This window comes from Lepus europaeus, chromosome 6 (assembly GCF_033115175.1).
Source record: "Lepus europaeus isolate LE1 chromosome 6, mLepTim1.pri, whole genome shotgun sequence".
NCBI lineage: Eukaryota > Metazoa > Chordata > Mammalia > Lagomorpha > Leporidae > Lepus > Lepus europaeus.
In genome coordinates this window covers 92,218,162-92,246,083 of record NC_084832.1, presented here as the reverse complement: position 1 = coordinate 92,246,083, position 27,922 = coordinate 92,218,162, and the positions used below count along the sequence as shown (strand labels likewise).

The 27,922-nt window shown below is 52.4% G+C and overlaps 1 protein-coding gene across 2 annotated transcripts; it reads right to left on the bottom strand.

Annotated features, from left to right (window-relative positions):
• IL17RA (interleukin 17 receptor A) lies at window positions 1–27,922 on the bottom strand. 2 transcript variants are annotated; one of them, XM_062194567.1, is made up of 13 exons: window positions 27,693–27,922; window positions 17,557–17,581; window positions 16,833–16,979; window positions 15,649–15,761; window positions 11,444–11,570; window positions 9,754–9,801; window positions 9,486–9,649; window positions 8,475–8,558; window positions 8,038–8,122; window positions 6,991–7,002; window positions 6,639–6,740; window positions 3,155–3,193; window positions 1–2,565 (listed from the first exon to the last, which is right to left on the bottom strand). In XM_062194567.1, exons 1-13 carry the CDS (start codon window positions 27,828–27,830, stop codon window positions 1,028–1,030), a joined length of 2,622 nt encoding a protein of 873 aa, XP_062050551.1. In that variant the 5' UTR covers window positions 27,831–27,922; the 3' UTR covers window positions 1–1,027. The 2 variants fall into 2 exon arrangements, with proteins under 2 accessions (XP_062050551.1, XP_062050553.1); XM_062194569.1 differs by having other exon boundaries at window positions 9,594–9,649.

Sequence of the window (27,922 nt, the reverse complement as noted above, 5' to 3'; positions counted from 1 at the left end):
TTTATTTATTTAAAAGCAGAGATACAGTAGCAGAGAAATCTTCCAAGTACAGGCTAACTCCCCAAATGTCCACAACAGCCCGGGCCCGGCCAGGCCAAATTCAATAGCTCAGAACTCCATGTGTGTCTCACATGGGTGGCAGGGACTCAAGTACTTGACCATCACCTCCTGTCACCCTGGGTAGCAGTGAGCTGGAATGCGAAGTACAAACAGACTTGAATCCAGGCACTCTGATACGGGATGTGGGTATCCCAAGGGATTTTTTTTTAAGATTGATTTATTTGAAAGTCAAGAATTATAGAGAGGTGGAGAAAGAGAGAGATCTTCCGTCCTCTGGTTCACAGTGGCCAGGTGGAAGCCAGGAGCTTCATCTGGGTCTCCAAATGGTGGCAGAGATCCAAGCACTTGGGCCATCCTTCACTGCTTTCCCTAGGCCATTAGCAGGGAGCTGGATTGCAAGTAGAGCAGCTGGGACACGAATAGACTGGCCCCCCAAGTGGTGTCTCAACAACTGCCTGAACATTACCCCCTACCCCCAGCACATACATCTATGCTGTCTCTTGCTAAAAGCCATCTGAGGCAACTTCCTGGCAAGTCTGGCCCTCGGCCTCTCCCAGGCAGGGCACAGCCCATCTAGCGAAAGGGGTCCCGACTTTCATCAGGCTGATGTCCGGCTCCCAGCCTTGCCCACCAGGCTCTCCCCATCCACGTCTCTCTCGTGGGCTCCACTCCCTTCCAGCACTCACCCCACACGCTGCCCCCATCTAGGAGCTGGGAGGCCCCAATCACTTGACTCAGGAAACCAGCTGCTCCTTGTATCCCAATTGCCCAGCACATGGTAGGTACAAAACACAGACCGAATGAATGGACACGCAGCCACGAGCTCCTGGGAATGGGCTATGGCTTCCTGGGGTGGAGGATGGTCACACAGAACTAAGATGTGTGCACTGGAACGCCGTACACCAAGTCTACATACAAACACGTGCACGCCCGGGAGCACACCCCCACGCTGGGGACCCTGGAGGCCCTAGGAAGGGGCCAGCCCCTCGGCGGCTGCTCTGTCTGACCCCACGCCCTCCCAGCTGGAGTTCTTCTGCAGCTCTTGGAAGAGGAGCTGGTGCTGGAGGCTTCTTAGGCTCTCCAGGTCCTCGGGAGACAGGTGCTCGGCGGGGCCCTGCTCCCCCTCCTCTCCGTCCTCCGCATCGGCATGTCCGTCGGGGGGCTGTGGGGAGCTCCTGGAGATGTAGCCCTGGTCTGACTGCACTGACTGCCGCTGCTCCTCCTCGTGGGGCGTGTACAGGTCTTTGAGGGCCACTGCGGGCCTCTCCCACCCCTCCTGGCCGGGGCAGCTCAGGCTCTGCTCAAACAGTGAGACCATCAGGCCTTCCAGCTGCTCCCTGACAGCCCCAGCCAGCGGCTCCGGTGACGCCAGCGGCTCTGGTGACTCCAGCGGCGTGCTGCAGAGAGGTGAGTCCTCTGGGTCCAGGGGGAGGAACAGGAGGCTGTTCCGCCGGGGACCACGGCCCCCCAGCAGTGGATAAACCTCCCCCTCCTCTACCACGGCCAGCCGGCTTGCTGTACTGCTCCCGTCAGCAAGGGGCCCGGGTTCCAGCACGTGGGTCACAGTGACCTCCTGCCCGGGGAGCAGCACGGTGTGGAGAGCCTGGGCCGCCAGCACCCCCAGGGGCTGCAGCTGAGGTTCCAGCTTCGATGGTCCTCCCTCGGCCTCGCCGCCCAGTGGCTCCACTGCCACACAGCCCTGGCAGGCAGGCTCCTGCAGCAGGGGCCTCTGCCTGAGGATGCCGCTCCCAGGGGGCAGCAGCGGCTCTTCAAACACCTCTTCGTCCAGGGACAGGGGGTCCTGCTCATCTACCGAGCCAAGGTTCTCGCACTCAAACCAGTCGGGGCAGCGGGCCTGCCACTCCTGGAACCTCTGCACGGCCTCCTTGAGCTGCCGGCCGCTGGGGCTCTGCAGGTAGTTCTCGCCCGTGAGCTCCCCGATGCGGTGCATCCGGCCAGGCTCGAACATCTCCAGGTCCTGGATCCGGAAATAAACCTCCTCAAACTTGTCCATGAGGGGGTACCTGGGGGTGATGTTGAAGAGGTCGGGGACGTCGCTCTCACTGCTGATGCCGCTGAAGTAGCAGACGACGTAGGTGCCAAAGCAGGCCGGCTTCTTGAAGTCTGGGAGGATCACGTTCATGGCCACCGTGAAAAGGTCCCCCGCGGGCTTCCAGCGGTCGCACCGCAGCTGGACAGCAGGCTCCTCGCGGCCCAGGATGGCCTGCCACTTGGCCCGCGTACCTCGGGAGCACAGCACGATGATCTTGGAGTCGCTCTCCACCATCTCTTGCTTCTGACGGCCCACCCAGGTCACGACCCCCACCTCTGAGATGACCTGTTCTTCCAGGAGGTCCAGGGCCACCTCGGTGCCGCAGGCTGTGAGCAGGAACTGGGCGAACTTGAGGACCACGTCCACGTAGAGGGGGTGATCGGCTGAGTAGATGATCCAGACTTTTCTTGGCCTCAGGGGTGGGGGGGTCAGGTCAGCCGCAGGCGGGGTGCCTATGGGAAATAAGGGAGGCAAGACTGACACACAGGCTGAAGGCAATGACCCCTCTGGCCAGCCCAGGAGGGGCTGTGCCAAATGCAGAGCTTGGATCCCACCCCTCAGCCTAGGAAACGCACCCGAGGCCTGCTGGAAGAAGCCTAAATGCTGCCATTTCACCCTATTTTGGTTACATGAAAAAAAAAATTACAATCTTGTGCTTTGTGGGGAAAAAGAATCTCTCTCTTTAATTCCCACTTGGCCTTTGGCTGAAACTGGAGGCTTTTTAATTGAAAAATGAAAAAAGGCACAAAGGCCAGCCTGTGGAATAAACACCTGCTCTAGGGAAGGCCTCCTTTCCAAAACAGGGTGCCCTCCCTTCTGCTCCTTGTCCGAGTGACTGAAAACACAGCACCCTGGGCCTGGCTATTTGGGGTGCCCTGAAGGCCCTGTGTGGGCTGCAGAAGGTGGGCTCCCCCTGAGGGGACTAGGAGTCAGCACACAAAAGGTGACCCACCCCCTCATTCCAGAAAACCCTCCACCATGCCTTTAACACACACACACACACACACACATGCCAGCCCCCAGGAACCAGAAAATACTGACCAGTGAATCTGGTGTCATTACCACGTTTTTCATGAGATCCTGTAGGGAAAAGAAATATGCTGGAGTGGCTCTTTGGAAAGAGAAGCAGGGACAGGAGCGCTGCCCTGCACTGATGAAGGGCAAAGGGTGGGTGGTTGCTCCAGGCCTCGGCCGGGGGCAGGGCCTGACCACTGTGAAGGTGTGAATCCTGGATCTGTGACCTCACCTCTGCAAGCCATTCTTCCTCTGTGGGGAGGTTCATTACCTGACATCACATATGCTAATGTGCCTGGATTATCACATGCACTCAATCAAGTGGGCTCACTGGGATTGTTTTGTAGTAGCCGGGACCCCCAGAATACTGCTGGGGGCCTCCACCCTGGTCCCTGGCTTCCTGGCAGTCTGGCCATCAGTAACAAACTCCACTGGAGGGAAAGCTCTCTCATTCCCAACTCTGTCCTTGCAGGAGACATATACATACATACATACATACATACACACACATATATTTGTGTGTCTATATATGTACACACACACAAATAGATTTTTACTTTTTATTTGTTTGGAAGGGAGAATGACAGAGACAGACAGAGATCTATCTACTGGGTTACTCTCTAACAGCCAGGGCTGCACAAGGCAAAGCCAGAAGCCTGGAACTCAAGTCTTTGTGGGTAGCAGCGACTTGAGCCTTCGCCTGCTGCCTCCCACAGCGTACATTAGCAGGGAGCTGGAACTGGACGCAGAGCTGGGACTCAAGCCCAGGCACTCTGTATGGACCAAACACCTGCCCCTCACAATACTTCCTTCTAGAAGCAGCCCCCAGCAGGCCCACTTACAACATTTCCTCCCAGTATTTTTGAGGTGAGGAGGGAAAACCAACAGAGTGAAGCAACTGTTCCCCTCAGCGACGATGAGGAAACTGCGGTGAGGGAGTTGGCTTCTCAGTGGCAGCTGGGATGACCGAGCCAGGGACTTAGAAGCTTCATTTCAATCCTCACTCTTTGGGCCTTTGCCCAGAACTCTCAGAAGTCGGTGACACAGGGCTGGTGTGTGGAGCAGTGGGAGTTGTCACACACACAGGAATGCAGGTTTGAGTCCTGGCTGCTCCGCTTCCAATCCAGCTCCCTGCTAATGCGCCTCAGAAGGCAGCAGATGACAGCCCAAGTGCTAGGGCCCCTGCCACCCATGTGGGAGACCAAGGTGAAGTGTCTGGCTCCTGGCTTCAGCCTGGCCCAGATCTGGCTATTGTGGCCATTTGGGGAGTGAACCAGTAATAGATCTCTCTCTGCCTGTCCCTCTTTTTCTATCACTCTGCCTTTCAAATAAATAAATAACCTTAAAAAAGAAAAAGACAGTGACATAACCAGTGACGTTTTCCCTTTTCTTTATCAAGCAGTGTAGGGTATTTAGAAAACAGTCAGAGGTCTTAGTGGTATTCAAACAGTTTGTGAACAATGCCTTTAGAAGATAAGTATATTTTGGTGCAAAAATCTTTGAAATCCATATGCATTTCTATGAACTTTCTGAAGACTTTTCACATATATGCTCTTCTAAATAAACCTGTCATTTAATTCTGTTTCACATGAACTTTTTCAGTGGGTTAATCCTCTGTCTGTGGCAACAGCATCCAATATGGGTGTTGGTTTGAGTCCTGGCTGTTCCACTTCCAATCTAGCTCTCTGCTATGGCCTGGGAAAGCAATGGAAGATGGCCCAAATCCTTGGGCCCCTGTACTTTAATGGGAGACCAGGAAGAAGCTCCAGGGCTCCTGGATTTGGATTGGCTCAGCTCTGGCTGTTGTGGCCATTTGGGGAGTGAACCAGTGGATAGAGGACCTTCTTCTCTGCCTCTGCCTCTCACTGTCTGTAATTCTATCTTTCAAATAAATAAATAAAATCTTTAGAAAAAAAGATTTATTTAGGAGCTGTCGCTGTGGCATAGTGGGTAGAGCTGCCGCCTGCAATGCTGGCATCCCATACGGGCGCTGGTTTGAGTCCCGGCTGCTCCTCTTTTGATCCAGCTCTCTGCTACGGCCTGGGAAAGCAGTAGAAGATGGCACAAGTCCTTGGGCCCTTGCACCTGCGTGGGAGACCAGGAAGAGGCTCCTGACTCCTGGTTTCGGATTGGCTCAGTTCCAGCTGTTGTGGCCATTTGGGAAGTGAATCAGCAGATGGAAGACTTCTCTCTCTCTCTCTCTCTCTCTCTCTCTCTCTCTGCCTCTCTGTACCTCTTTCAAATAAATAAAGAAATCTAAAATAAAAAAGTTAAAAAAGATTTATTTATTTATTTGAAAGTCAGAGTTGCACAGAGAGGAGGAGAAACAGAGAGACAGAAAGAGATCACCTACCTGCTGGTTCACTTCCCAAATGGCCACAACAACCAGCGGTGGGCCAGGGTGAAGCCAGGGGCCAGGGGCTTTTTTGGGTCTCACATGTGGGGATGCTGGCATTGCAGGCGGTTTTACCCGCTGTGCCATAGCGCCAGCCCCTGCATGAACTTCTTGAGATCACTTCATCAACAGCAGAAATGAAACAAATAGTCCCTGACACCTAGAGAGCCGCATGGCTTATTAACAGCAGCTCTTAGTTACGTTTCCTGACTCCCCCAGCATGGCTACCACACCATAACACTGAGTGGTTAATCCCTCTTCCTGCAGAGCCTTGGTCAGCATGGGAACAGCTTATCCAGGGCCATACAAACAGCCCAGGGCGTGGAGGGCAGGAAGGAACCCTATGACCATGTTCTCTCCAGCTGTCAGCACAGGAGGAGGCTGCTGACTGACAGCCACCAGTACCACCCAGCAAGCATGCTCCTGGACTGTCTCATGTGCTATCTCATGGAATCCTCCCTTCAGCTCAGGCACTGTCCCATTTTACAGAGAAGGAAACTGAGTCTAAGGTTTGTTAAGTGACTTGCTTGTGACTGGAGGTAAAGTGAGGTACAGATGGAGTCCACACCCACCCCCTGGCCCAGGGCCCAGAGCCTGAAGCATCACTATCACACTGTTCTTTGCCCAGACCTCAGACGCACAGGTCTGGGGGTTGCAGGACGGGCTTGTTCAGGCTGCTCCACTTGCCTAGCTGATCGCTCCTGAAGCAGGCAAACTCTATGCTAGCTCCTTCCAATGTGTTTATTTTAATAAAACTGATTTTAATAGCAACAAATGTAATGGTGGCTAAGAGACTCTGAGCAAATATCACAACTCAAATTCTACGCTAAGAACTCTTGTGCATTATTTCACTTCTTCCTTGTAAATGGCCCCAGCAGTAGGTGGTAGAGCTGGTATCTGAGCCCAGGTCAGGCTGGCCCCAGGTCCTAGGTTCCCAATAACTGAGTTGGAGGTGTGGCATATAAGGGGCCACATCTATCCTTAAAATTTGCAATTGATGAGCTGAAGGGTCCCCTGTGGGCAGAGCCTCACAGAGAGGGTCTAGAAGGAGGAGAAGGGAGAAGGTCAGGAGAAAGCAGGGAACAGAGGGCAAAGCCCCGGGCCCAGGCCCCTTACCAGAGAGCCTCCACGTCATGCAGACGACCAGCAGGATGACGGAGCCCACCAGCAGGATGGAGATGCCCGTGATGAACACGTACACCCACAGCGGGACAAAGTCTGCAGGATGTAGAGCACCATGAGCAGCATGCGGGGGTTCCCAGCCCCTCTCCCCGACCCTTGGGCCCTGCCCTCTTGACCCCCTCCCCCAAGATGTTCTTCGACGTCACAGGTGACCTCACCACCCCTGCCCCCATGCCAGCCTCTGGCTCAGCCTTGTCTGCTTGGCTCTGGATGAGGCTCAGGCAGGGTCTTCTCACAAGGTCCCCAGGGGCTCCGGCAGCATCCCGGGAAGGAGATCTGAGCTCACCTGCAACGGAGTCTGCAATGAGAACATAGGGAAAAGGAAAAGCAGACTTCTTAGTTATAGGAGCAATCACAAACAGCAGTGCTGAAGCCTTTGAGACCTTGATGACCCTGGCCCACCCCCTGCCCCTGCCCGTAGCACCGTGTGGATATGGGTTAAAGGAAACCACTGCAGGGAACAGCCGTGGCTGTGGGCCGGAGGACAGAAGCTCAGCTCCCACATGGGAGGCCGGGGCTCTCTCTCCTAGCCTAGGGCCACGTCTGCTGCTTCCTAACCAGTGTGGCCTGGCCCAAGGTAGTCACGGAGCACAGGCTTCTCAGTGGCAGTGTGGGGGAGGCAATGGGCTCTTGGGTCTCATGGGCTCAGGTCGGAACTGGGGGCTCGGCTGTGACCTCGGTGTGTCCTCTTGGGCAAGTGACCTAATGTCTCCTCCGTTTCCTCATCTATGAACCTTGGGGTGGGAGTGTCTCCACTTCCCAGTATCCTACAACTTGTGAGGATTAAAAATGAATGGTGTTGGGGCCGGCACTGTGGTGTAGAGGGTTAAGTTGGGCTTGCAATGTTGGCATCCCATATGAGCGCAGTTTGGAGTCCCACCTGTTCTGCTTCTAATCCAGCTCCCTGCAAATGTACCAGGGAGAGCAGAGGATGATAGCCCAACGACTTGGGCTCCTGCCACCCATGTGGGAGACTTGGATGGAGCTCTGGGTTCCTGGCTTTGGCCTGGCCTGGCCCTGGTTGTTATGGGCATTTGGGGAGTGAACCAGCAGATGGAAGATTCTCTCTTTCTGCCTTTCAAAAACAAAAACTGAACTGTAACTCTGAGATAGTAAAATCCCATCCTCAGTCAAGGAAATAGAGGATCTGAAAGGCTCAGTACTTTGCCCCAGGCTGCACAGCCAAAGAGGCAGACAGCAGTCCACCCAGGAGTCTGTCCCTGGAATGCCCCACCCAGTACCCCAGGTGTGGAATCAGCTCTGGCTGCCGACCTTCACCTGTTCCACACCCACCCCCAGGGCGACCCGCCCTGGACAGTCCCGGCTGTCCTACCTGGAACATAGAGGATTTCAGGGCAGGAGATGGTCACAGAGTGTCTGAGGCAGTCGTTCTGGCAGCTGCTGAAGAAGGGCTGGATCTGGAGAGCAAGAGCAGAGCAGGGGGGACATGAGGCCTTGGGGCTCTGTGCAGGCAGAGGCAATGGGGCAGCAAGGGACCCGGGCTACTCCAGAATGTCCGTGTGGCTTTAGGCCAGGGCTCCCATCAGCAAGAGAGGGCAAAGGACCCCTGTCCATGGGAGGCTAGAAGAACGGCGCAAGGAGAAAAGCAGACGGCGCCTTGCTGGGCAGAGAACTCTGGATGGTAGCAAGCGCTGGGTGCCTGTGGAGAGCACGAGTGCTCAAGCCGCCCTCCCTCCTCAACTTGCCCAGCCAGCAGGAAGGCCCGCTTGTGTATGCTCTCCTTCACCTGTCTGCACACAACTCACCCACCTGCACTTGGTGGCGGCAGCACCACTCGGAGCTGTGCAGAAAGAGCGTGACGTTGCATCGCTGGTGGAAATCCTCCCGTCTGGGCTGCAGAGAGGGGAGAGGCCAGGTAAGCGTTGCTGGCTGAGAACTCTGTAGCAGTGCCACAAGGAAGCAGTGCTGCTCAGAAAACCCAACACTTCGGCAGGACGGGGAGCTTGTCGTTAACTTGTAAGCACATCTCGTGACTGGCATCTCCCTCTGGCTGCTGGAGACCAGGGGGACTGCACAGCTGCAGGGAACAGCATTTTGTACTAACCCAGCTCCATCGGATTTCCCCTTTGTCTTAACCCCAACATTTCTTTGCTCCTCAAATCCGTTCTTGAATAAAGTGGAATAAACATGGCAAAAACATAGGGAATGGGACAGAGAAGCCTGGAGGGTTGGGCACGGCAGCATCAACTCTGTTTCTATCAGCTACAGAATCAGCTGCAAGACCACAAGAAAAGTCAGTTATAGTCACCTACGAGAGCACCTCAAAAGGTTCACAAAAGTTGGAATTAAAGAGAGAAACTTATATTGGTGCAAAAAATTTTGAAATTCAGTTTTTTATGATGGGCATTTCTATTAACTTTCAAAAATTATTACTCATTTGAAAGGCAGAGACAAAGATCTCCCATCTGCCAGTTCACTCCCCAGATGCTAGCAACAACCAGGACCGGGTCTCCCACGTGGGTGGCAGGGACCCAGCTACTTGGGTTATCCCCCTGCTGCCTCCCAGGGTGCACACTGGTGGGAAGTTGGAATGGGTGGCAGAGCTGGGACTCACACTCAGGCACTCCAAGACTGGAGGTGGGTGTCCCAAGCAGTGGCTAAACTGCCGCGCCACACCCTCACCCCTCCATGAACATTGTGAGGAGCTCTCGTCTCGTCTACCTCAGCAGGGAAAAGGGCAAGGCTCTCCATGAGACACTGCCGACTGAGCAGAGTCTAGGGCTCCGAGTTATGAGAGAGCTTCGAAAGGCTGAGGATTACCGCAGGTATCTGCTGAATGTGCTCGAAGCAGCTGTGGTTCTCGGCATGGGGAAAACTGTTCAGCAGCAGCAGGTAATGGGCAGACTCGTTCCACAGGGTGAAGCTCACCCGCAGCTGCTGGGCCTCCAGAGTCTCCACGGTGATGCTGGGGTCCCATAGGCTGCCTGCCAAGGACACACAGCAGGTCGGGAGGGAGGAAGGGTGGGTGCGCACACACGCACTGTGTGCATGTACCCGGTAGAGGTCCACCCGGGCCAGCCACAGCTACCTGAGCTCACACACGGCGTGGTCATCTTCATCCTGGGGTCCTCGCAGCCTGCCAGCCCAGAAAGAGGAGACATCATTAAGCCCTTGCCTTAGGAGGTTTGTTCATCCAGACTCCTGATGTCAGGGACAGCAAGCTACAGGACCAGACTGCCGCCACTGGCTAGTGGACCCCGGGGTTAGGGGCTGCCCGGGCTGTCCCATTCTGCCTCTCCGTGGGGACCCTTATTCTTCCTAAGCTTGCTTTGGGTGACCAATCTGCCTTGGGTCACTCCTAATTCTTATCACTGCATCTGCACTGTCCTCTCTCCAGAGCTGCCGCTGCCTTTCACAGGCAGAGGTGCATGGATGCCCTGCTGCGTTGTGCTTGTGAGTGTTGCCTCAGTGACTAGGAGGGCTGGGAGGGCATTGATCTGTCAGCACTGCTGGCCCACGAGCACATCTCGACAACCACCACGGCAGTTACCTTCCCGAGCCCCTCTGCACTTGCCCGCCCCCTGCAGTGGTTTCCCTCTGGTTAGGACGATGTGTGATAGATGTGTGATAGGTGTGAATAACCAGGAGGGACAGGGGAGGTTCACTCATGTACCACGTTCTTCTTGAACATCTCTTGTGCCAGGCGCTGTATAGGCACTGGAATACAAGCCCCAGCACTCAGGGGACTCGATTCCTGGGGAAGAAGTCAACACCAGCAGAGCGGCAGCCCGAGACGTTGTGCCAGGAGCAAAGGATGAGTCCCATGCAGAAACAGACAGAGGAGTAAGCAGGCAGTGTGTGTGTGTGTGTGTGTGTGTGTGGGTGTCCAGGGATGAAGACTTTAAGGTTTTTAATTTGAAAGGCAGAGAGGTAGAGATCAATCCTCCACCCTCTGGTTCACTTTCCAAATGCCTACAACAGCCATGGCTGGACCAGGTCAAAGTCAGGAGTCAGGACCTCAATGTGGGTCCCCCGTATGAGTGCAGGGACCCAACTATTTGAACCATCACCTGCTACATCCTAGGGTGCACAATAGCAGGAAGCTGGAATAGAGCGGAGCCAGTACCCTAACCCAGAGACTCTGACATGGGGTATGAGCACCTTAACCGTTGCACTAATGCCCACCCCATCACCACCCTCAACAAGAACTTCCTGACCATCTACTGTGTGCAAGAGGTTAGGAAGATTACATAAAAGGGAAAACCCAGACCTTGTCCCGTAGCTGGCTTTGAGCACCTGAGATGTGGGGAGGGCAGAGAGAAGAGGCACACATAGCAAGTGAGGGTTTAGAAGGTAACCCAGCAGTCACCACGGGCAGCATGGAGAAGAGGGAGAGGAGGGTGTGTCACCCCAGGAAGGGTGTTAGAGAAACACAGGTGGGACACGTCAACAATGGTGGAGGCTGGGGCTGGCCTGAGGCCAGGGCTACCACCCTCCTGAGAGTGGCCTGTTTCCCAGACACATTCCAGGCAGGAAGTATGTGGCTTCTCTCTCAAGAACTCTTGGGATTGTGGGCCAGTACCTACGGCTGTGTCATGAGAGAAAGGGCTCTATTTTTGGAGAGTACAGCCTGCAGCTATACACCAAGGAGCTAGCTCCCAGTGCCTGGTGACTGAGGCTCCTGGGGGTGCTGTGTGTTGAGGTTCGGCTGAGCCACCAGTTGGTTTCCTCCCACAGAACCCCATGGTGAAGGCAATGGCTGGGCAGGATACTCTTACCAGGCACAAGAACGTTCCTGGACTGGTGGTTTGGGTCCCCATCGGGGATCGGCTTGGGCAGGTGGTGAACAGTCACCTCGTACTCCTGGCCAGGCTCCACCACAAAGTTACTGAAGTTAAAACGCCACTGAAAGGAAAAGGACTGGAAAGGTTACACGTACGCCTCTCTCATGCACTTGGGCTCAAAGCACTTCCTTCCACATCCCCCCACCCCCAATCAGTCAAAAATAAGACAAAATCCAAAATCCAAAAATCTGAGATAGCATCAGTATATCTGTTTTTTCTAGTTTTATATATTTACACAGAGAAAGGAGAGGCAGAGAGAGAGAGAGAGAGAGAGAGAGAGAGAGAGACAGAGGGAGGGTCCTCCATCCGAAGGCTCACTCCCCAGTTGGCCGCAACAGCCGGAGCTGTGCCGATCTGAAGCCAGGATCCAGGAGCTTCCTTCAGTCTTCTACGTGGGTGCAGGGGCCCAAGGCCCTGGGCCATCCTCTACTGCTCCCCCAGGCCCATAGCAGGGAGCTGGATCGAAAGTGGAGTAGCCAGGTCTTGAACTGGCACCCATATGGGATGCTGGCACTTCAGGCCAGGGCGATAACCCACTGCACCACAGCGCTGGCCCCTATTTCATACATCTTAGATGTGGACCTCATCAGTGGGTACTGGAGTCATAGACAAAAGAATTGGGCAAGTGGAAATAGCTATTCCCCTCCCATCAGCCCTCTCAAATTCTGGACAATGAGTGAATAAGGGCTGAACCAGGGGACTTGGAACTGTCAGAACTGGCATACAAGAGGGAGCTACAAACTCCTTGTTAAATGACTCTTTCTCCTTAAAAGGGAAAGCCTGGGTTCTCTTGAAAATGTTCCAGGGTTAATCCTCTGCCTGCGGCATTGGCATCCCATATGGGTACTGGGTTCTAGTCCAAGTTGCTCCTCTTCCAGTCAAGCTCTCTGCTGTGGCCTGGGAAGGCAGTTAAGGAGGGCCCAAGTGTTTGGGCCCCTGCACTCCAGGGGAGTCCCGGAGGAAGCACCTGGTTCCTGGCTTCGGATCAGCGTAGCTCCGGCTGTAGCGGCCATTTGGGTGTGAACCAATGGAAGGAAGACTTTTCTGTCTCTCTCTCTCACTGTCTAACTCTGTCAAATAAGGAAGAGAGAAAGAGAGAGATAAAGAAAGAGAGAGAGAGAGGAAGAGAGAGAGAGAAAAAGAGAGAGAGAGAAAGGGAGAGAGAGAGAAAGGGAAGGAGAAAGGGAGAAAGGGAGAGAGAGAGAGAAAGGGAGGGAGAAAGGGAGAAAGGAAAGAAAGGAAAGAAAAGAAAGAAAGGAAAGAAGAGAAAGAAAATAAAGAAAGAAAGAAAACATTCCAGAGCAGGAAAATGTAGAGGGAAAAGGAGATCCTCACCTACCTGGGCTGCAGAGCTAACCGAATTGTGCTGAGTTGTTTCCCTGACGGCTTGGAAGAACTCTCATTCTCTCCTCTGAGTAGAGCTAGGAACCTGTTCCTCCCCTTCCACACAGCAGCCAAGTTTGGGGGAGGCTCTGCCTTGCTACTTGTGTTTCTGGGAGATCTAGCCTGTTGCAGAGGGCTATTTGCAGATTTCAACCAGGAGTTTTCAAACTAGAGCATGCTCCAGAATCATGTGGAGGGCTGTAGACCCCAAGAGCTGGCCTTACCCCAGTTTCTGATCCAGAATGCCTGGGTCGGGCTTACAAAATAAAATATGAGGGTAGGGACTGGCATGTGGCAGAGTGGGTAAGGCCACCACCTGCAATGCCAACATCCCATCTGGGCGCCAGTTCTAGTCCTGGCTGCTCCTCTTCCCATCCAGCTCTCTGCTATGCCCTGGGAAAGCAGCGGCAGATGGTCCAAGTGCTTGGGCCCCTGCACCCATGTGGCAGACCTGGAGGAAGCTCCTGGCTTCAGATCAGCCCAGCTCTGGCCGTTGTGGCCATCTGGGGAGTGAACCAATGGATGGAAGACCTCTCTCACTCTCTGTCTCTGCTTCTCTGTAACTCTGATTTCAAGTAAACAAATAAAATCTTAAGAAAAAAAATGAGGGTACTTCAAAATGTCCATAAAAAATGAAATTAAAAGGTGAGTTTATTTTGGTGCAAAAAATTCTAAAATCCATGCATAGTTTTTTCACAATATGCATTTTCTCTGAAACGTTTGAAGATTCCTATATGTATGGATTTCAAATTTTTTTTATATCAAAACAGACTTGTTTATTTGAAAGGCAGAGAGAGTGAGTGAGTGTGTGTTAGAGAGAGAAAGGGAGAGAGAGAGAGAGAGAGAATCTTCCCATGCACTGGTTCACTTCACAAATGCCTACAATAGCCTCAGCTGGACCACGATGAAGCCTGGAAGTGGAAACTCAATCCAGGTCTCCTAATTGGGTGACAGGGACCCAAGCACATATGCCATCGCCTGCTGCTTCAGAGTGTGCATTAGTAGGAGACTGGAATTGAGAGGCTGAGGTGGGACTTGAACCCAGGTACTCTGATATGGGATGCAGGCATCCCAAGCAGCACCTTTTTTTTTTTTTTAATTTATTTATTTGAAGGACAGAGTCACAAAGAGATAGAGAAAGAGAGAGAGACAGAGACAGAGAGAGCAAGATCTCCCATCTGATGGTTCACTCCTCAAATGGCTGCAATGGCTAAAGCTGGGCCTATCCGAAGCTAGGAGCTAGGAGCCTCCTCTGAGTCTCCCACATGGGTTCAGGGGCCCAAGCTGTTGGGCCATCCTCTACTGCTTTCCAAGGCTGTTAGCAGAGAGCTAGAGTGGAAGAGGAGCAGCTGGGACACAAACCAGTGCCCATATTGGATGCCAGCACCACAGGCAGAGGCCCAGCCTACTATGCCACAGTGCTGGCCCCCGAGCAGCATCTTAACTGGTACACCAAACACCCTCCCCTAAACTTATCTTTTTTTTTTTAAAAAAAAATTTATTTATTTTCAACTACTTGAAAGGCAGAGAGAGAGAGAGAGAGAGAGAGAGAGAGATCTTCCACTGGCTAGTTCACTCCCAAATGCTTGCAATAGCTAGGGCTGTGTGGGTGATCCAATGAGACTGCCTGCTCTGCCCACATGGGAGGTTGGGAAGGACCCCACAGCCTGGCTGCTGGCAGGCAGCAGGAGCTCCAGCCCATTTCCCCCATCCCTCCTTCCTGTTGGAAGCCTATGGCTGTGCCTTTACGACTGATAAACAGAGAGCCGATAAGCAACTCCCACGTTCCAGATGTGGGCAGGTTGTACAAAGGAGGCCAGGGGCCTATGTGGCCTACATGACCTGTAAGTCGATTGGTTAGGGGTCTTTTGGCATGCTGCCCCTTCTGCCCTATAGAATCGCCATTACTACCCCAGGTTTTTTCTCCCCCTCTTACCCTATAAAAGTCTGTGCCTGATTGCTAATAAATGGACATGCTCATCAGGCTTGTCTCTGGTGTTTCTTGTTGAGAGACACTGTCGCTCTTCCAGCCTGACAGGTGAGGGTCACACAGAGAGACCTCAGGGCTGGACCAGACCCAAAGCCAGGAGTCCAGAACTCCATCCAGGTCTCCCACAGGTGTGGCAGAGGCCCAAGAACTTGAGCCATCATCTGCTGCCTTCCAGATGCATTAGCAGGAAGCTGGATCAGACTCTGAGGAGCCAGGATTCAAACTGGTACCCTGATGGAATGTGGGAATCTCAAGCAGAGTATTAACTGCTGCATAAAATACTCATCCCTGAACTTATCTTTTAATTCTATTTTCCATGCACTCTTTGAAGTATTCACATACACAAATCCTGGGGAGCTGCTGATGCTGCTGTCCCACGGCACATACTCTGAGATCCACTGCTTTAAGCAAACTGAATAGGCAGAACATTCTCCCATCTAGCGGTGAAACCACCACTGGACTCACAGCTCCGTGCCACCCACAGCAGCCCTTTGGTCTGGACAGCGTGTTCTATTCCTGGTGGTCATCACCAGATTAATTCCAGGTGCAAACAAAAATGGCAAGAGGCAGGGCTGTGGAGGTCACGTGCCAAGTCCACTTCCTCGCAGAGTGGGAAGGGAAAACGGGAAGAAAGCACAAGGCTGGGAGGTGAGGGAAGCGCCCGTCCTGGAGGCAGCCTCCATGGTAAATCTGCACCCGCCTTCGGGGGCAGGTCCATACTGGGGCAGGGAAGGGCACACGCTGCGCTCATGAGCTCTGTCCTTACCCGCCTGTGGTGATGCTTCAGTCTGGAGAGAAACTCAAACTTGACACATAATCGTTCATTGGTGTTCAGCTGCAGGATGGACAGCTCTGCACCCTCCAGGTATAAGATGCTGGCTGAAGGTCAGAGTGCGGGAGAGGAGACAAACAGATGCAGCTCAGCCATCATAACCACAGGGTGTGTCACTTCCCTCTCTGCCATGCTTGCTCACTGCCCGTCTTGCCTAATTCTCTGCTTCCTGTTCCTCAGGTCACTCTGGGGCCTTGCTTAGCCTCTGCGTGTGGACAGTCACATCTACTGGACAAGGACAAGGATGCCTCACACTGGGCTCTCAGTGAAGGCTCTGCACATTTCAAAAGCAGGATATTTAAAGCACATTTGCTAGAGTAGCGTGTGCTTCTTTTACTTTTATTTATTCAATTGTGAGGCAGGAAGAAAGAGCTCTCATCCACAACAGACAGGGCTGGTCCTGGTCTCCCACATGGGTGGCAGAGACTCAACTACTTGAGTCCTCACCACTGCCTCCCAGGGTGTGCATTGGCAGGAAGCTGGAGTCAGGAGCACAGCTGGGAAGTGAGCCCAGGCACTGTGACTTGGGACATGGGCAATATTAACCACCAGGCTTTGCAAATCTGTGGCTTGGGCATGGGCAACATGGCATGGATATCAAATGTAGCCTTCCCCACCTGCAGCCAGCAGGGAGCCATTCAGGCTGAGGTTTTACATGGAAAACCTCCCCCATGCCCTGTTCACTGATCTGGGCTGGCTCTCACAGCACCTTATCCTCCAAGTTCTGCAACACAAACTCACTCTCTGAAGAGGTTCAGAGCATGTGTTTTGAAAAGTGTTGGCCCCTAAACGAAGGGAAAAAGCAGACTGGCCAATGTGTTACCGTTTTCCCAGTAAGTATTTGGCACTGTAGTCCTAAGATTAACTACTCGTCTCCCCTCTCCCCAGAGTGATAATCAGACTGCAGGAAGGCCTTTTATGAAGGACGGCGTGATGAGAAAATATTACTGGGGGTTGCTATCTAAAGTGCAGAAAAAGCATTAACTGCATGCAACGATGGAGCCTTCCAGCTCTGAATTTGAGTCCTTGTGTCTGAACACAGGCTTGGGAACCCAACTTTGAATCAGAAGGAAACAGGTGGTATGGAGGTGGCAGAATCCCATGATACGCCCACTCACCATCTGTCTGTAGCATCCATTCGACGTGAACCACAGGGACAAGGTCTCCAGACCGGGTGTAGGCCAAGTGCAGCTGGATCTGGACATCTTTTGGTGATGAGGGGGTCAGGTTTCGAGGGTGGATCCAGCTGTCATCCAGGCAGGTACCTTGCAGGGAAAGGCGGGAATCCGAGTTGAAGCGGAGGCCCCATGGTGGCGCGGCAGCAGGTCCAGAGAGCTCCACTGCCACTATTCTAGTACTTGCCTGGGGTTATTGCAAAGCTCTGATGTCTAAAGGGCATTTTAGGAGCCAAGAAATAGTATGCAGGTTGGTTTTTAGATGAAGCAGTGGTTAGAAATATGGCCCAGGTGAGATGAGGTTTGTCAGGACACTTGAAATATGTACCTTTTCTGGAATTAAACAAAACCTAACCAATAGTACAGGTGTCTGCAACTTTCCACAAGCAAGTTGTGGTGACTGAAACTGGCTAACAGCTGTACTAGGGCAGCACCCCAGAGAATCCTCTCCAAATCCAACCCACAATTCCATTCCTCATTTCCTGACTTTGGCTGCCAAGCAGGCAGTGCAGGTGCACACATCCAGGGCTCTCCACAGTGCCTCCCACGGAGCGTGCAGCCACAGCCGGGCCCCAGGGTGGGATGGTGGGGCCCGTGTCAGAACTCAGCACGAGGCGATCGCTTTATAGCACAGCTACACCAGGAGGAACAAGGGGAGATGACTTACTATTCTTCACTGTGCAGTTTAACTCCTGTGGAGAAAACAAAGTTGGCAATTACAGCTGGGAAGGAACTTCACTCACGTGCCAGGCCCCAAGCTCTGCCCTGGCTCATTTCCAAGAATGGGATTCATGGGATGCCCATGCACTTTGGGAGGGCGCTCTGGGGAGGGGCCTCTTCTCACAGCATTCTCATCCCACCCAACTGGGGAGCCGGGATGACAAGAGGCACAGCGGATGGCAGCAGGGAACTGGGGTTTTAGGAGGGAGTAAGGTTATGACCCGGGGACTTTAAAATTAAGACAGAGAGAGGATGGCAGACATCTGGCACAGTGGTAAAGCCATGGCTTGGAAAGCCTGCATCCCAAACAGAGTCCCTGCTCCATTTCTGATTCTGGCTTCTTACTATGCACACCCTGGAAGGCAGCAGGCTCAAGCTGCTTGGGTCCCTGCCACTCGTGCAGAAGACACAGACTGAATTCTGGGTGCCTGGCTTCAGCCTGGTCCAATCTTGTTTGTTGCAGGCATTTGGGGAATGAACTAGCAAATGAAAGATCTTTCTGTGTCTCTCAAGTCAATAAAAGTAAAAAGACTTAAAAACTTATCTTTTAGTTCCATTTTTCCATAAACATTTTGAAGTTCCCACATATATGTATTCAAAGATTTATTTATTTATTTGAAAGGCAGAGAGAGAGAAATATCTTTGCTAGTTTACTCCCCAAATGGCTGCAGTAGTTGGGGCTGGGCCAGGTCAAACTAAGAACTCCATCTGGGTCTCTCACATGGGTGGCAGGGGCCCAAGCACTTGGACCATCTCTCACTGCTTTCCCAGGTGCATCAGCAGGGAGCTGGATGAGAAGTTGAACAGCTGAGGCTCAAACCAGTGCTGGATAGGGGATGTCAGCATTGCAAGCCAGTGGCTTAACCCACTGTACCACAATGTCACACCCCCACTGACATATGCCATGCTCCCACATATTATTTCACTAATTCTCATGACACATTTATTTATAAGTAATGTCCTTAGCCCATTTTATAGATGAGGAAACTGAAGTCCCAATACTATATTATATCGTGTCCCGCTTTGGCGACATACATTCACTCTCTAACTTAGAGGAGATCTGAGAGCCAAATGACAAACATCAATGAAGCTCCAATGACAAACATTAGGGAAATGCAATTAGGCTTAAGTTTGCCAACTGACCTACTTTGGAAAACACACACACACACACACACACACACTGGGGGTTGAGCTGCCTCTCCAAGCCTCAACTTCTTCAACTTTAAAATTAGAATCATCATCATACCAACATGATCATGTTGTTGAGGGTTAAATGATACAAACAGGAATGAAGATCTTGGGACTGGCGGCAGCTGCTGCTGATGGTGGGGTACCTCTAAGAAGCCTTTTCTTTTCCATATCTCACTGATCAGTCGGCCACATAGAAAATCTCAAACAGTGGGCTGTATTGCCATGCACTGATACAATGAAAGGAAAGACACAGGCAGCTAATGGAACATCCCCAGAGGATCACAGGAGAAATCTGGGTGGCAGCAGTGGCCAGAGAACCATCTCATTGCCTGTCACATGAAAAAGTATTTGTCTGGTGTCTGGCACTCAATGTCTGCCAGTTAATCAATGGCTCCCTTTCTTTTCAGCTTGGCTGTTTAAAAATAATTAATTAATTAATTAATTAATTTGAAACCAGAGTTAGAGAGAGGCAGACAGAGGGAGCGATCTTCCATTTACTGGATTTATCCCCAAGATGACCACAATGGCCTGGTTGGGCCAGGCTGAAGCCAGGAGTCAGGTTTCTCACATGGGTGGCAGGGGCTCAACTACTTGAACCATCACTGCTGGCTCCCAGGGTCTGTCTTAGCAGGAAGCTGGAATCAAGAGTGGAGTCAGGGGGCTGATGTTGTGGTATAGCAAGTTAAGCCATGGCCTGCAATGCCAGTATCCCATATGGGCACTGGTTTGAGTCCCAGCTGCTCCACTTCTGATCCAGCTCCCTGCTAATGCACCTGGGAAAGCAGAAGATGGCCAGGTACTTGGGCTCCTGCACCCATGTGGGAGACAGGGATGAAGCTCCTGGCTCTGGCCTGGCCCACCTGTGCCCATTGTGGCCATTTTGGGGGTGAACCAGCATTTGGAAGATCTCTCTATTTCTCCCTCTCTCTGTAACTGCCTTTCAAATAAATAAACAAAATAAATCTTAAAAAAAAAAAAAATGGAGCCAAGATTCCAAACCAGGCACTCAGATATGGGATGTGGGATGTGGGTGACCCAACCAGGCATCTGAAGGGCTAGGCAAAAGCCCACTCCCAAAACAATCAGAATTTTCAAAAATGTTCCTAGAAGACAAAAGATCTTGCTGGGAATAGAATAAAATTAAATCAAACAAAATTAAAACAGCCCCAAAAGCTGAGAGGACAATGCAGCATGGAAACTATGGAAGAATAAGCAAGCACAGAACAGAAATGAACATTGAGAACACTTTCTTTGAAAGTTGAGCAAATATAAACAGATATAGGAAAAATATGATTACAGAACCAAATTAAGAAGTACAAGATATGATTAATTGGACTTCCAGAATCATATTACAGGAAAACAAAAAACAAACAGGAAGAAATTATTTAGGGAAAAACCCAGAAGGGCAGGCACTTGGTGCAGTGGTTAAGTGATGGCTTAGGGACCGGTGCTGTGGCATAGCGGGTAAAGCTACCACCCGCAGTACCGGCATCCCATATGGGTGCCAGTTCAAGTCCTGGCTGCTCCTCTTCCCATCCAACTCTCTGCTGTGGCCTGGGACAGCAGTAGAAGATGGCCCAAGTCCTTGGGCCCCTGCACCCACATGGAATGCCCAGAAGAAGCTCCTGGCTCCTGGCTTTGGATCAATGCAGCTCTGGCCATTGCAGCCATCTGGGGAGTGAACCAGTGGATGGAAGACCTTTCTCATTCTCTGCTTCTGCCTCCCTGTAACTCTGCCTTTCATATAAATAAATAAATCTTTTTTAAAAGTTATGTTTACGAACTATTTTTTTTTAAAAAAAGAGAGGTGGCTTAGGACTCCTGCATCCTGGGTGTGCCTGGGTTCAAGTCTCGGCTCTGCTTCTGCTAGCATGCAGCCTGGGAGGCAGCAGGTGATGATGCAAGTACTTGGGTCCCTGCCACCCACGTGGGAGATGTGGATGGAGTGAGTTCTGGGTTCTTGACTTTGGCCTGGCCCAGCCCCAACTGTTGCAGGCATTTGGAGACTCAGTCAGTGGATGGGACATCTGTATATCTCTCTACCTTTCAAAGTAAATAAATAACCATTTAAAAGAAATGTGCGTTTTCCTTGAACATTCTGAAGACTCCTCATATCTGTTAATTGAGGAAAAAAAGTATGACAAATCTGAAAGAAAAGTCTAAGCTAGTTGCATAGAAGAAATACGCTTGCCTTAGTCATGAAGATTACTTACTTGTTATAAAAATATAGATGCTGATTACTGATTTAGTTGGTTATGATATAACAGAGGTGAGAAGTGGTAACAGTTAATGTGGTTTTCTATTTAAAAATTTTTAATGTATTTGAAGTTTTTACTTTTTTGATTTGAAAGGCAGAGAGAGAGACAGGTCACATCCACTGGTTCACTCTCCAAATTCCCAAAATAGGGCTTGGCCAGGAGAAAGCCAGGAGCCTAAAAGTCAATGCCACATGGGTGGCAGGAACCCAAGTACTCGAGTCATACCCGCTGCCTCCCAGGTATACAGGAGCAGGAAGCTGGAATCAGAGCAAAGCCAGGACTCAATCCCAGCCACTCTGATATGGGATGCAGGTGTCCCGAGTGGTATCTTAACTGCTGCACCAAAGGCCTGCCCCTGTTAGTTTTTATCTATTGTAGATAATGCCTAAAATTGATAAATTGAAAATTAACACTATCGGTGCATTTAGAAATATGGAGGCTAGGGCCAACAAAAGGAATTCTAAGTGATTTCCTTTTGAAAGCTGGTGCCTAGTGATGTTGGCACAACATATTATTCCCTATCTACGGTGACGCCAGTGTAGACATACTTACTGCACTGCTAGTCATCTAAAAGGACAGCACAGCAGTGGGGGTGTAGCCTAGCAGTTAAGATGCTGGTTCCGATGCTGTGTCCCACATCAGAACACCTGGGTTTGATTCCGGGCTCTGTTCCTCATTCTAGCTTCCTGCGAATGCTGACCCTGGGAAGCAGCAGTGATAGCTCAAGAAATTTGGTTCCTGCCACCCATGTGGGACATTGGGATTGAAATTCTGGCTCCTGTAGCCATTTTGGGAACCAGTAGATGGGAGCTTGCTCTGTCTCTCACATAAATAAATATTAAAAATATAAAAGTATAGCACAATTGTGTACAGTACATACTACTTGATACTAATAAATGACTCTTTTTGGTTTATGCATTTATTGTTCCTTTAAGAGTATATTCCTGGGGCTGGCGCTGTGACGTAGCTGGTAAAGCTGCCACCTGCAGTGCTGGCATCCCATATGGGTGCCAGTTTGAGTCTTGGCTGCTCTACTTCTCATCCAGCTCTATACTATGGGGCCCTCATGTGGGAAACCAGGAAGAAGCTCTTGGCTCCTGGCTTTGGATCAGCCCAGCTCTAGCGACTGCAGCCAACTGGGGAGTAAACCAGCAGATGGAAGACCTCTCTCTCTCTTTCTCTCTGTGTGTAACTCTTTCAAGTAAATAAATAAATCTTTTTTTAAAAAAGAGAAAATTGAATCATATAAAATGCTCAATTAAAACCACAAAGAGAAAAGAAGTGGAAGATTAAAATAGGAACCAGGGGCCTGCTATGCTGTGGCATAGCAGGTAAAGCCGCTGCCTGTGGTGCCGGCACCCCATATAGGCGCTAGTTTGAGTCCTGGCTGCTCTACTTCCCATTCAACTCTCTGCTATGGCCTGAGAAAGCAGTAGAAAATGCCCAAGTCCTTGGGCCCCTGCACCTGTGTGGGAGACCTGAAAGACGCTCCTGGCTTCAGATTTGCCAGGTCTAGCTGTTATGGCCAACTGGGGAGTGAACCAGTGGATGGAAGACCTCTCCCTCTCTCTCTGCCTCTCATTCTCTCTCTGTGTAACTCTGCCTTTCAAATAAAGAAATAAATCTTAAAAAAAAAAAAGGCATTTTTATTTAAAAAAAAAAAGACTATATTCCTTCTACTTACAAAAGAATTCATTATAAGACAGTAGGCCTTGTAGGCAGACAGCAGCCTCACATAGCGCATGTGGACCAAGTCTCTTGACTGTATTAAGAGATCACAGCAAGTGACTGATATACATAATCTATGTCTGTGTAAGTACATGTACGACGTTCTTATGGCGAAAAAATCACCTAAGGACACAGCCCCCAGGATGTGTCCCTGACCGTACCATGTTTACTGATTAAAAAAAACCTCAAGGCACAGGAACCTCAATTCATTGGCCCAAGGTCCCAGAGCACTGGCACTCAAACCACACAGTTTTGCTCTGGAACCCAGGATCTTAATGCTTCCAGGCTGCCTCTTTAAACACAAACAGGAACACCCATCACTGGGAGGTCAATATTGACTACGGTGGCAGTGAAGACCAAAAGGAAGAAATGCAAGTCTCCATTCAACTGTGAGCACCTGAAAGGCGGGCTCTGAGGCTGCAGGCTTAGCCCTGCACTCACTACTCACTACTTGTGTGACCGGGGCCAAAACCTTGCCTCTGCAAAGCAGGGAATCACGTGGCCTCCAAGGCTGTTGCACAAGAACTGTGTGTTGGCCGGCGCCGCGGCTCACTAGGCTAGTCCTCCGCCTCGCGGCACCGGCACACCGGGTTCTAGTCCCGGTCAGGGCACCGATCCTGTCCCGGTTGCCCCTCTTCCAGGCCAGCTCTCTGCTGTGCCCAGGGAGTGCAGTGGAGGATGGCCCAATTCCTTGGGCCCTGCACCCCATGGGAGACCAGGAAAAAAGCACCTGGCTCCTGCCATCGGGTCAGCGCGGTGCGCCGGCCGCAGCGCGCCTACCGCGGCGGCCATTGGAGGGTGAACCAACGGCAAAAAAAGGAAGACCTTTCTCTCTGTCTCTCTCTCTCACTGTCCACTCTGCCTGTAAAAAAAAAAAAAAGAACTGTGTGTTAAGTGAGCATGGACCAAAGGCCTGTTTTTTTCACAACATGCATCTTCCTTGTGTTATGAAAAAAAATTGTTTTGCACAAAAATAAACTTGTATGTTTCATTCCATTTTTCCAGAAACTTTTCTAAGCCCCCTCACACACGTGAGCCACCTGCACAGCGCCTGGCCCTGACAAAGCTCCAGGTAAATGTTCTTGCATGGCTGCAGTGTGCCCAGCCTGATGCTTTCACATGGCTAGTGGGCAACACGACCAGTGTGGCGAGGAGCTTCCTTTCCCAGATGGGGACACGCGCTCCTTACAGGGCCGGGTGCGGGTGACAGAGGAGGTAGACCAGCCCAGGTCTTCTGAGTCTGAACCTCAGGCTGTTTGCAGAGTGCCAGTGGACGTTATACAGACTCCTGAGAGGAGACAGCCTGGCCAGAGCAGCGAGCAGCCAGGATGACGAGCTAGAGGCAAAGATCAAGAAGCCTGCTAGCTTTGCTGCTTCTGCTGCCAACTGCAACCCCGGCCCTGCCTGCCCAAGGGCCTACATCACACTAGAATGCCCATGGAACACGATTTTTACACTCTGGAAGGGTGGCATGGCTGCAGGCAGCTCTGGCTACCAGCAGATAAAAGGGTTAAGCCCAACAGTTCTTCTACTATCACAAGTCAAAACCACAAGCAACGGAACACACATCCTGTTTGTGAAGTTGTATGCTACCATTCACATTACCAACTCCCAACTGTGGCTGTCTTTCCCTGTGGGTATTGCTGTGGCCTGGCAGTCATGGGAAATGTGCAAGAAAGCCCAGGCAGTGGGTAGGGTTCAACCAAAAGATGGCGCCAGGAAATGCGATGACTTAGGGTTTGCTGGGGTTTGATTTCTGCAGGGAAACCAGTGCCATCTGGGACTGGGGCTATGGCTGGTCTCCTGGCTCTTCAGGCAGAGGTAAGCACTCATTCCTTCACTCACTCATTGCTTTGTTCTTTCACTTGGCACATGTGAATTAGCCCCAGCACTGGAAGCCGCCTCTGTCTGAGGACAGAGTCACTGAGCCCTAAACCCCACCAGGCTTTTACATGTGGAGTCTTCAAAAATTCATGAAAAATGTATACTGAGAAAAAATCAGAATTGTGTTTCAAAACTTTTTGTGCCATAATAAACTTATCTTTTCTTTTGAATAAGTCATGAAGCAGAAAGACGGAGAGTGAGCTCATTCCCGAAAAGGCTGCAGTGGCTGGGGCTGGGCCAGAGTAAAGCTGGGAGCTGGGAACCCAATCCAGGTCTCCCACACGGGTGGCAAGGGCCCAACTACTGGAGCCATCACCACTGCCTCATAGGGTGGGCATTAGCAGAAAGATGGCATTAGGAGTGAGGTCAGGACTGGAACCCAACTTCTGTCCAATATGGAGTGCAGGGGTCACAAGCTAAGGCTTAACCCTCTGTGCCACAATGCTCACCCTGATCTTTTTTTTTTTTTTTTAAAGATTAATCTTATTTACCTGAAAGGCATTGGGAGGAGACAAAGAGGGAGAGACAGAGAGCTTCCATCTAGTGGTTGACTTCCTAAATAGCTGTAACTGCCAGGTGGAGCCAGGCCAAAGCCAGGAGCCAGGAATTCCATCCGGTCTCTCAAATGGGTAGCAGGAGCCCAGGCACTTGGGCCATCCTCTGCTGCTTTCCTAGGCACATCAGCAGGGAGCTGGGTTGGAAGCACAGCCGCTCCAATATGGGACATCCGCACTGGAAGCAGCAGCTTAACCCACTGTGCCACAATACCGGCCCCTAATCTCTTTTCTTTCTTTTTTTTTAATATTTGTTTATTCTTACTTGGAAGTAGGAGTTAGAGAGAGAAACAGATTCTCTCTCTCTCTCTCTCTCTCTCACACACACACACAAACACACACACAGATCTTCTATGTGCTAGTTCACCCCCCAAATGGCTGTAGTGGCCAGGGCTGGGCCAGGCTGGAGCCAGGAGCTTCACTCAGGTCTCCCATGTGGGAGGCAGGGGCACAAGCCCCCAGACCACCTCCTGCTGCTTTTCCCAGGCCATTAGCAGGGAGCTGGATCAGAAAGGGAGCAACTGAGACATGAACCGGGGCCCATATAGGATGCCGGTGTTGCAGGCGGCAGCTCTACCTGCTATGCCACAATGCCAGCCCTTAAACTTATCTTTCACTTCCACGTTCCGTGAAGTTTTTGAAGTACTTTTCTATTCGGGACAGTTGTGAGGGCTCACTTTGAAATAGTGCACCTTGTCTTTTTCGTTGTGGAAATGAGGAACCCAGGCCCACACAGCCTAAACTGCCCAAGATGGCCACAACCATCAGTGGTGAAGTTGGCATGGAAATCAGGTGGCATCAGGAAAAACTCCAGAGGAGGGCGAGAAGATTAGGGCTTTTCTGCACAAGGATAAGTCAGTGGAGCGGGGAAGCTGTTGTCAGTGGAGAGTGAGTGGGTATAGGTGTGAGAGGACGGCAGAGGTTGGGAGCTTGCAAGCAGGATGGCCAGCACACCTGGCCACTGGCCCTGCCTCCCATCAGCTGTGTCCTGCTTCATTGTGCAATTCACGTCCCCACCCTTCCAGCCCAGCTCTCACACCCTGACACCCTGGAGTCCATCTCCCTTTCCTGCCACACAGATCCCCACCCCTGGCCACATCCGTTACCCTGTCCCACTCAAGGGCCTTGGCCAAGCCCCTGCCACCACCGCTCAGTGCTGCCCAAATGTCATCTCCATGAAGAACACCCCAGCTGGCACTCTCTCAACACCTGTCCCCTCACCCACTGTGCAAAGAGCAGGGCTCCAGGCTGCCCTGCAAGCCAGTCGCCTGGCTCCCAGCGGGCTCCCTCGTGGATGACGCGAGGCCTCGGACACCAGGAGCACTTGTTTACAGTTTCAGTTCCTAGCGGAGGACCTTCGCTTTGCAGGCACCTGACAAACGGTCCACAAACGACTTCCGCACCGGGTCTGCAGGAACCTGGCCAGCAAGCAGCTCCCGCCTTTCCCCAGTCCTGCCAGTCACAAGGACATTTCCCAGCAGCGTTCGCATTGCAAACACCCCCCCCCCCACCCCACCCCCCCACCTCGGCTGTGAAGCAGTCACTGCCCTCCACCCTCTTTCGGTAAGCCTTCCACAACATGAGCCAAGGAGCATCAGCCCTGGGCTTCACAGCCTCTGACTCAGACCTGAGCCCTATCCTCCGGGTCTGCGGTGGGTGGTGAAAGGTACAGAAAGCAGAAGGGGGGGGGGGGTACATGGCAGAGAGGAGGGTCTTTGTGGACGGCACGCTGTTTTGTTGTTTGTTGTTGAAGACGGCCCTGGTGCCACGCGACAGGCGGGCGTGTCACTGCCCGTGGACCCAGCAGGCTCCTACTGGACAGCTACCCACTGGCCGACAGCACACTTAGCCCATTTCCAGACCCGGGTTGGGGGTGTGGACAGTGGGGTCCTGAGAATCAACTGCCCCGTCCTCAGGGCATCGCCCTTTGGGGACAAGGCCGTTCCCTGAAAGATCAGGCCACTCCGCGCCCCAGATCCCCCCCACCCCGGTCCCGGTCAGCATTTTTGCTTCAGGACCGAAGTGGGGGTGCCCCCGGGGCGGGGCTGAGGTCCATCGGGGACGCCCCCTTCCGCACAGCCGCACCCGAATCCCGGCGCAGAGTTCAGGCCACAAGGCAAGAGGGGGCGCTTCTGGGCGCGCGTTCAGCCTACCCCTGCCGCGCGCGGCGAACCGCGGCCCAGGGCCTCGGTCGCTTCCCTAAACTCCACGGCCCTGGCGGGGCCGTCACTCCCGCCTCCCAACACACCCTGGTAGGTCAAGCTGTGCAATATGCGCCGCGCGACCCCCTGCCCTCCAACTCTCTCTTCTCCCTCACCGCTCCGAGGGTCCTCCCCAGCGCGCTGCGTTCTTCGTGCCCGAAACCCCCGACCCCTCTAGGACACCCTCGCGCAGGTTTCCGACGCCCCTGCCCGGGCGCGTCGTCCCCGGTGGCCTGCCCGCATCAGCCTCGCACGTCTGGGGCTCACCGGCTGCGAGCAGACGGGCGCCGGGTGGTCCAAGATATGCAGAGCGGCGCGGCCCGGGGCCAGCGCGCCAGAGAGAAGGAGCAGCAGCCACAGCGGCGGTCCCCGGACGACGGGCGGCCAAAGGCTCGGGACCCCCATGGCGCGGCACGGTCGCGGGGCGCACGAAGGAACGCCCAGGGGCTTTTCCTCAGGCGGAGAAGCCCAACTTTACTGCGCTCAGCCCGCTTCCG

Excerpts from the sequence above, each read along its gene's own strand:
- IL17RA (XM_062194567.1), bottom strand. The coding sequence starts at position 27,830 with ATGGGGGTCCCGAGCCTTTGGCCGCCCGTCGTCCGGGGACCGCCGCTG. Across the intron at positions 16,980-17,556 it reads AAACTGCACAGTGAAGAATA|GTACCTGCCTGGATGACAGC; the intron begins GTAAGTCATCTC and ends TTTCCCTGCAAG. Across the intron at positions 8,123-8,474 it reads GCTGCCGCCACCAAGTGCAG|ATCCAGCCCTTCTTCAGCAG; the intron begins GTGGGTGAGTTG and ends CTTGCTCTCCAG.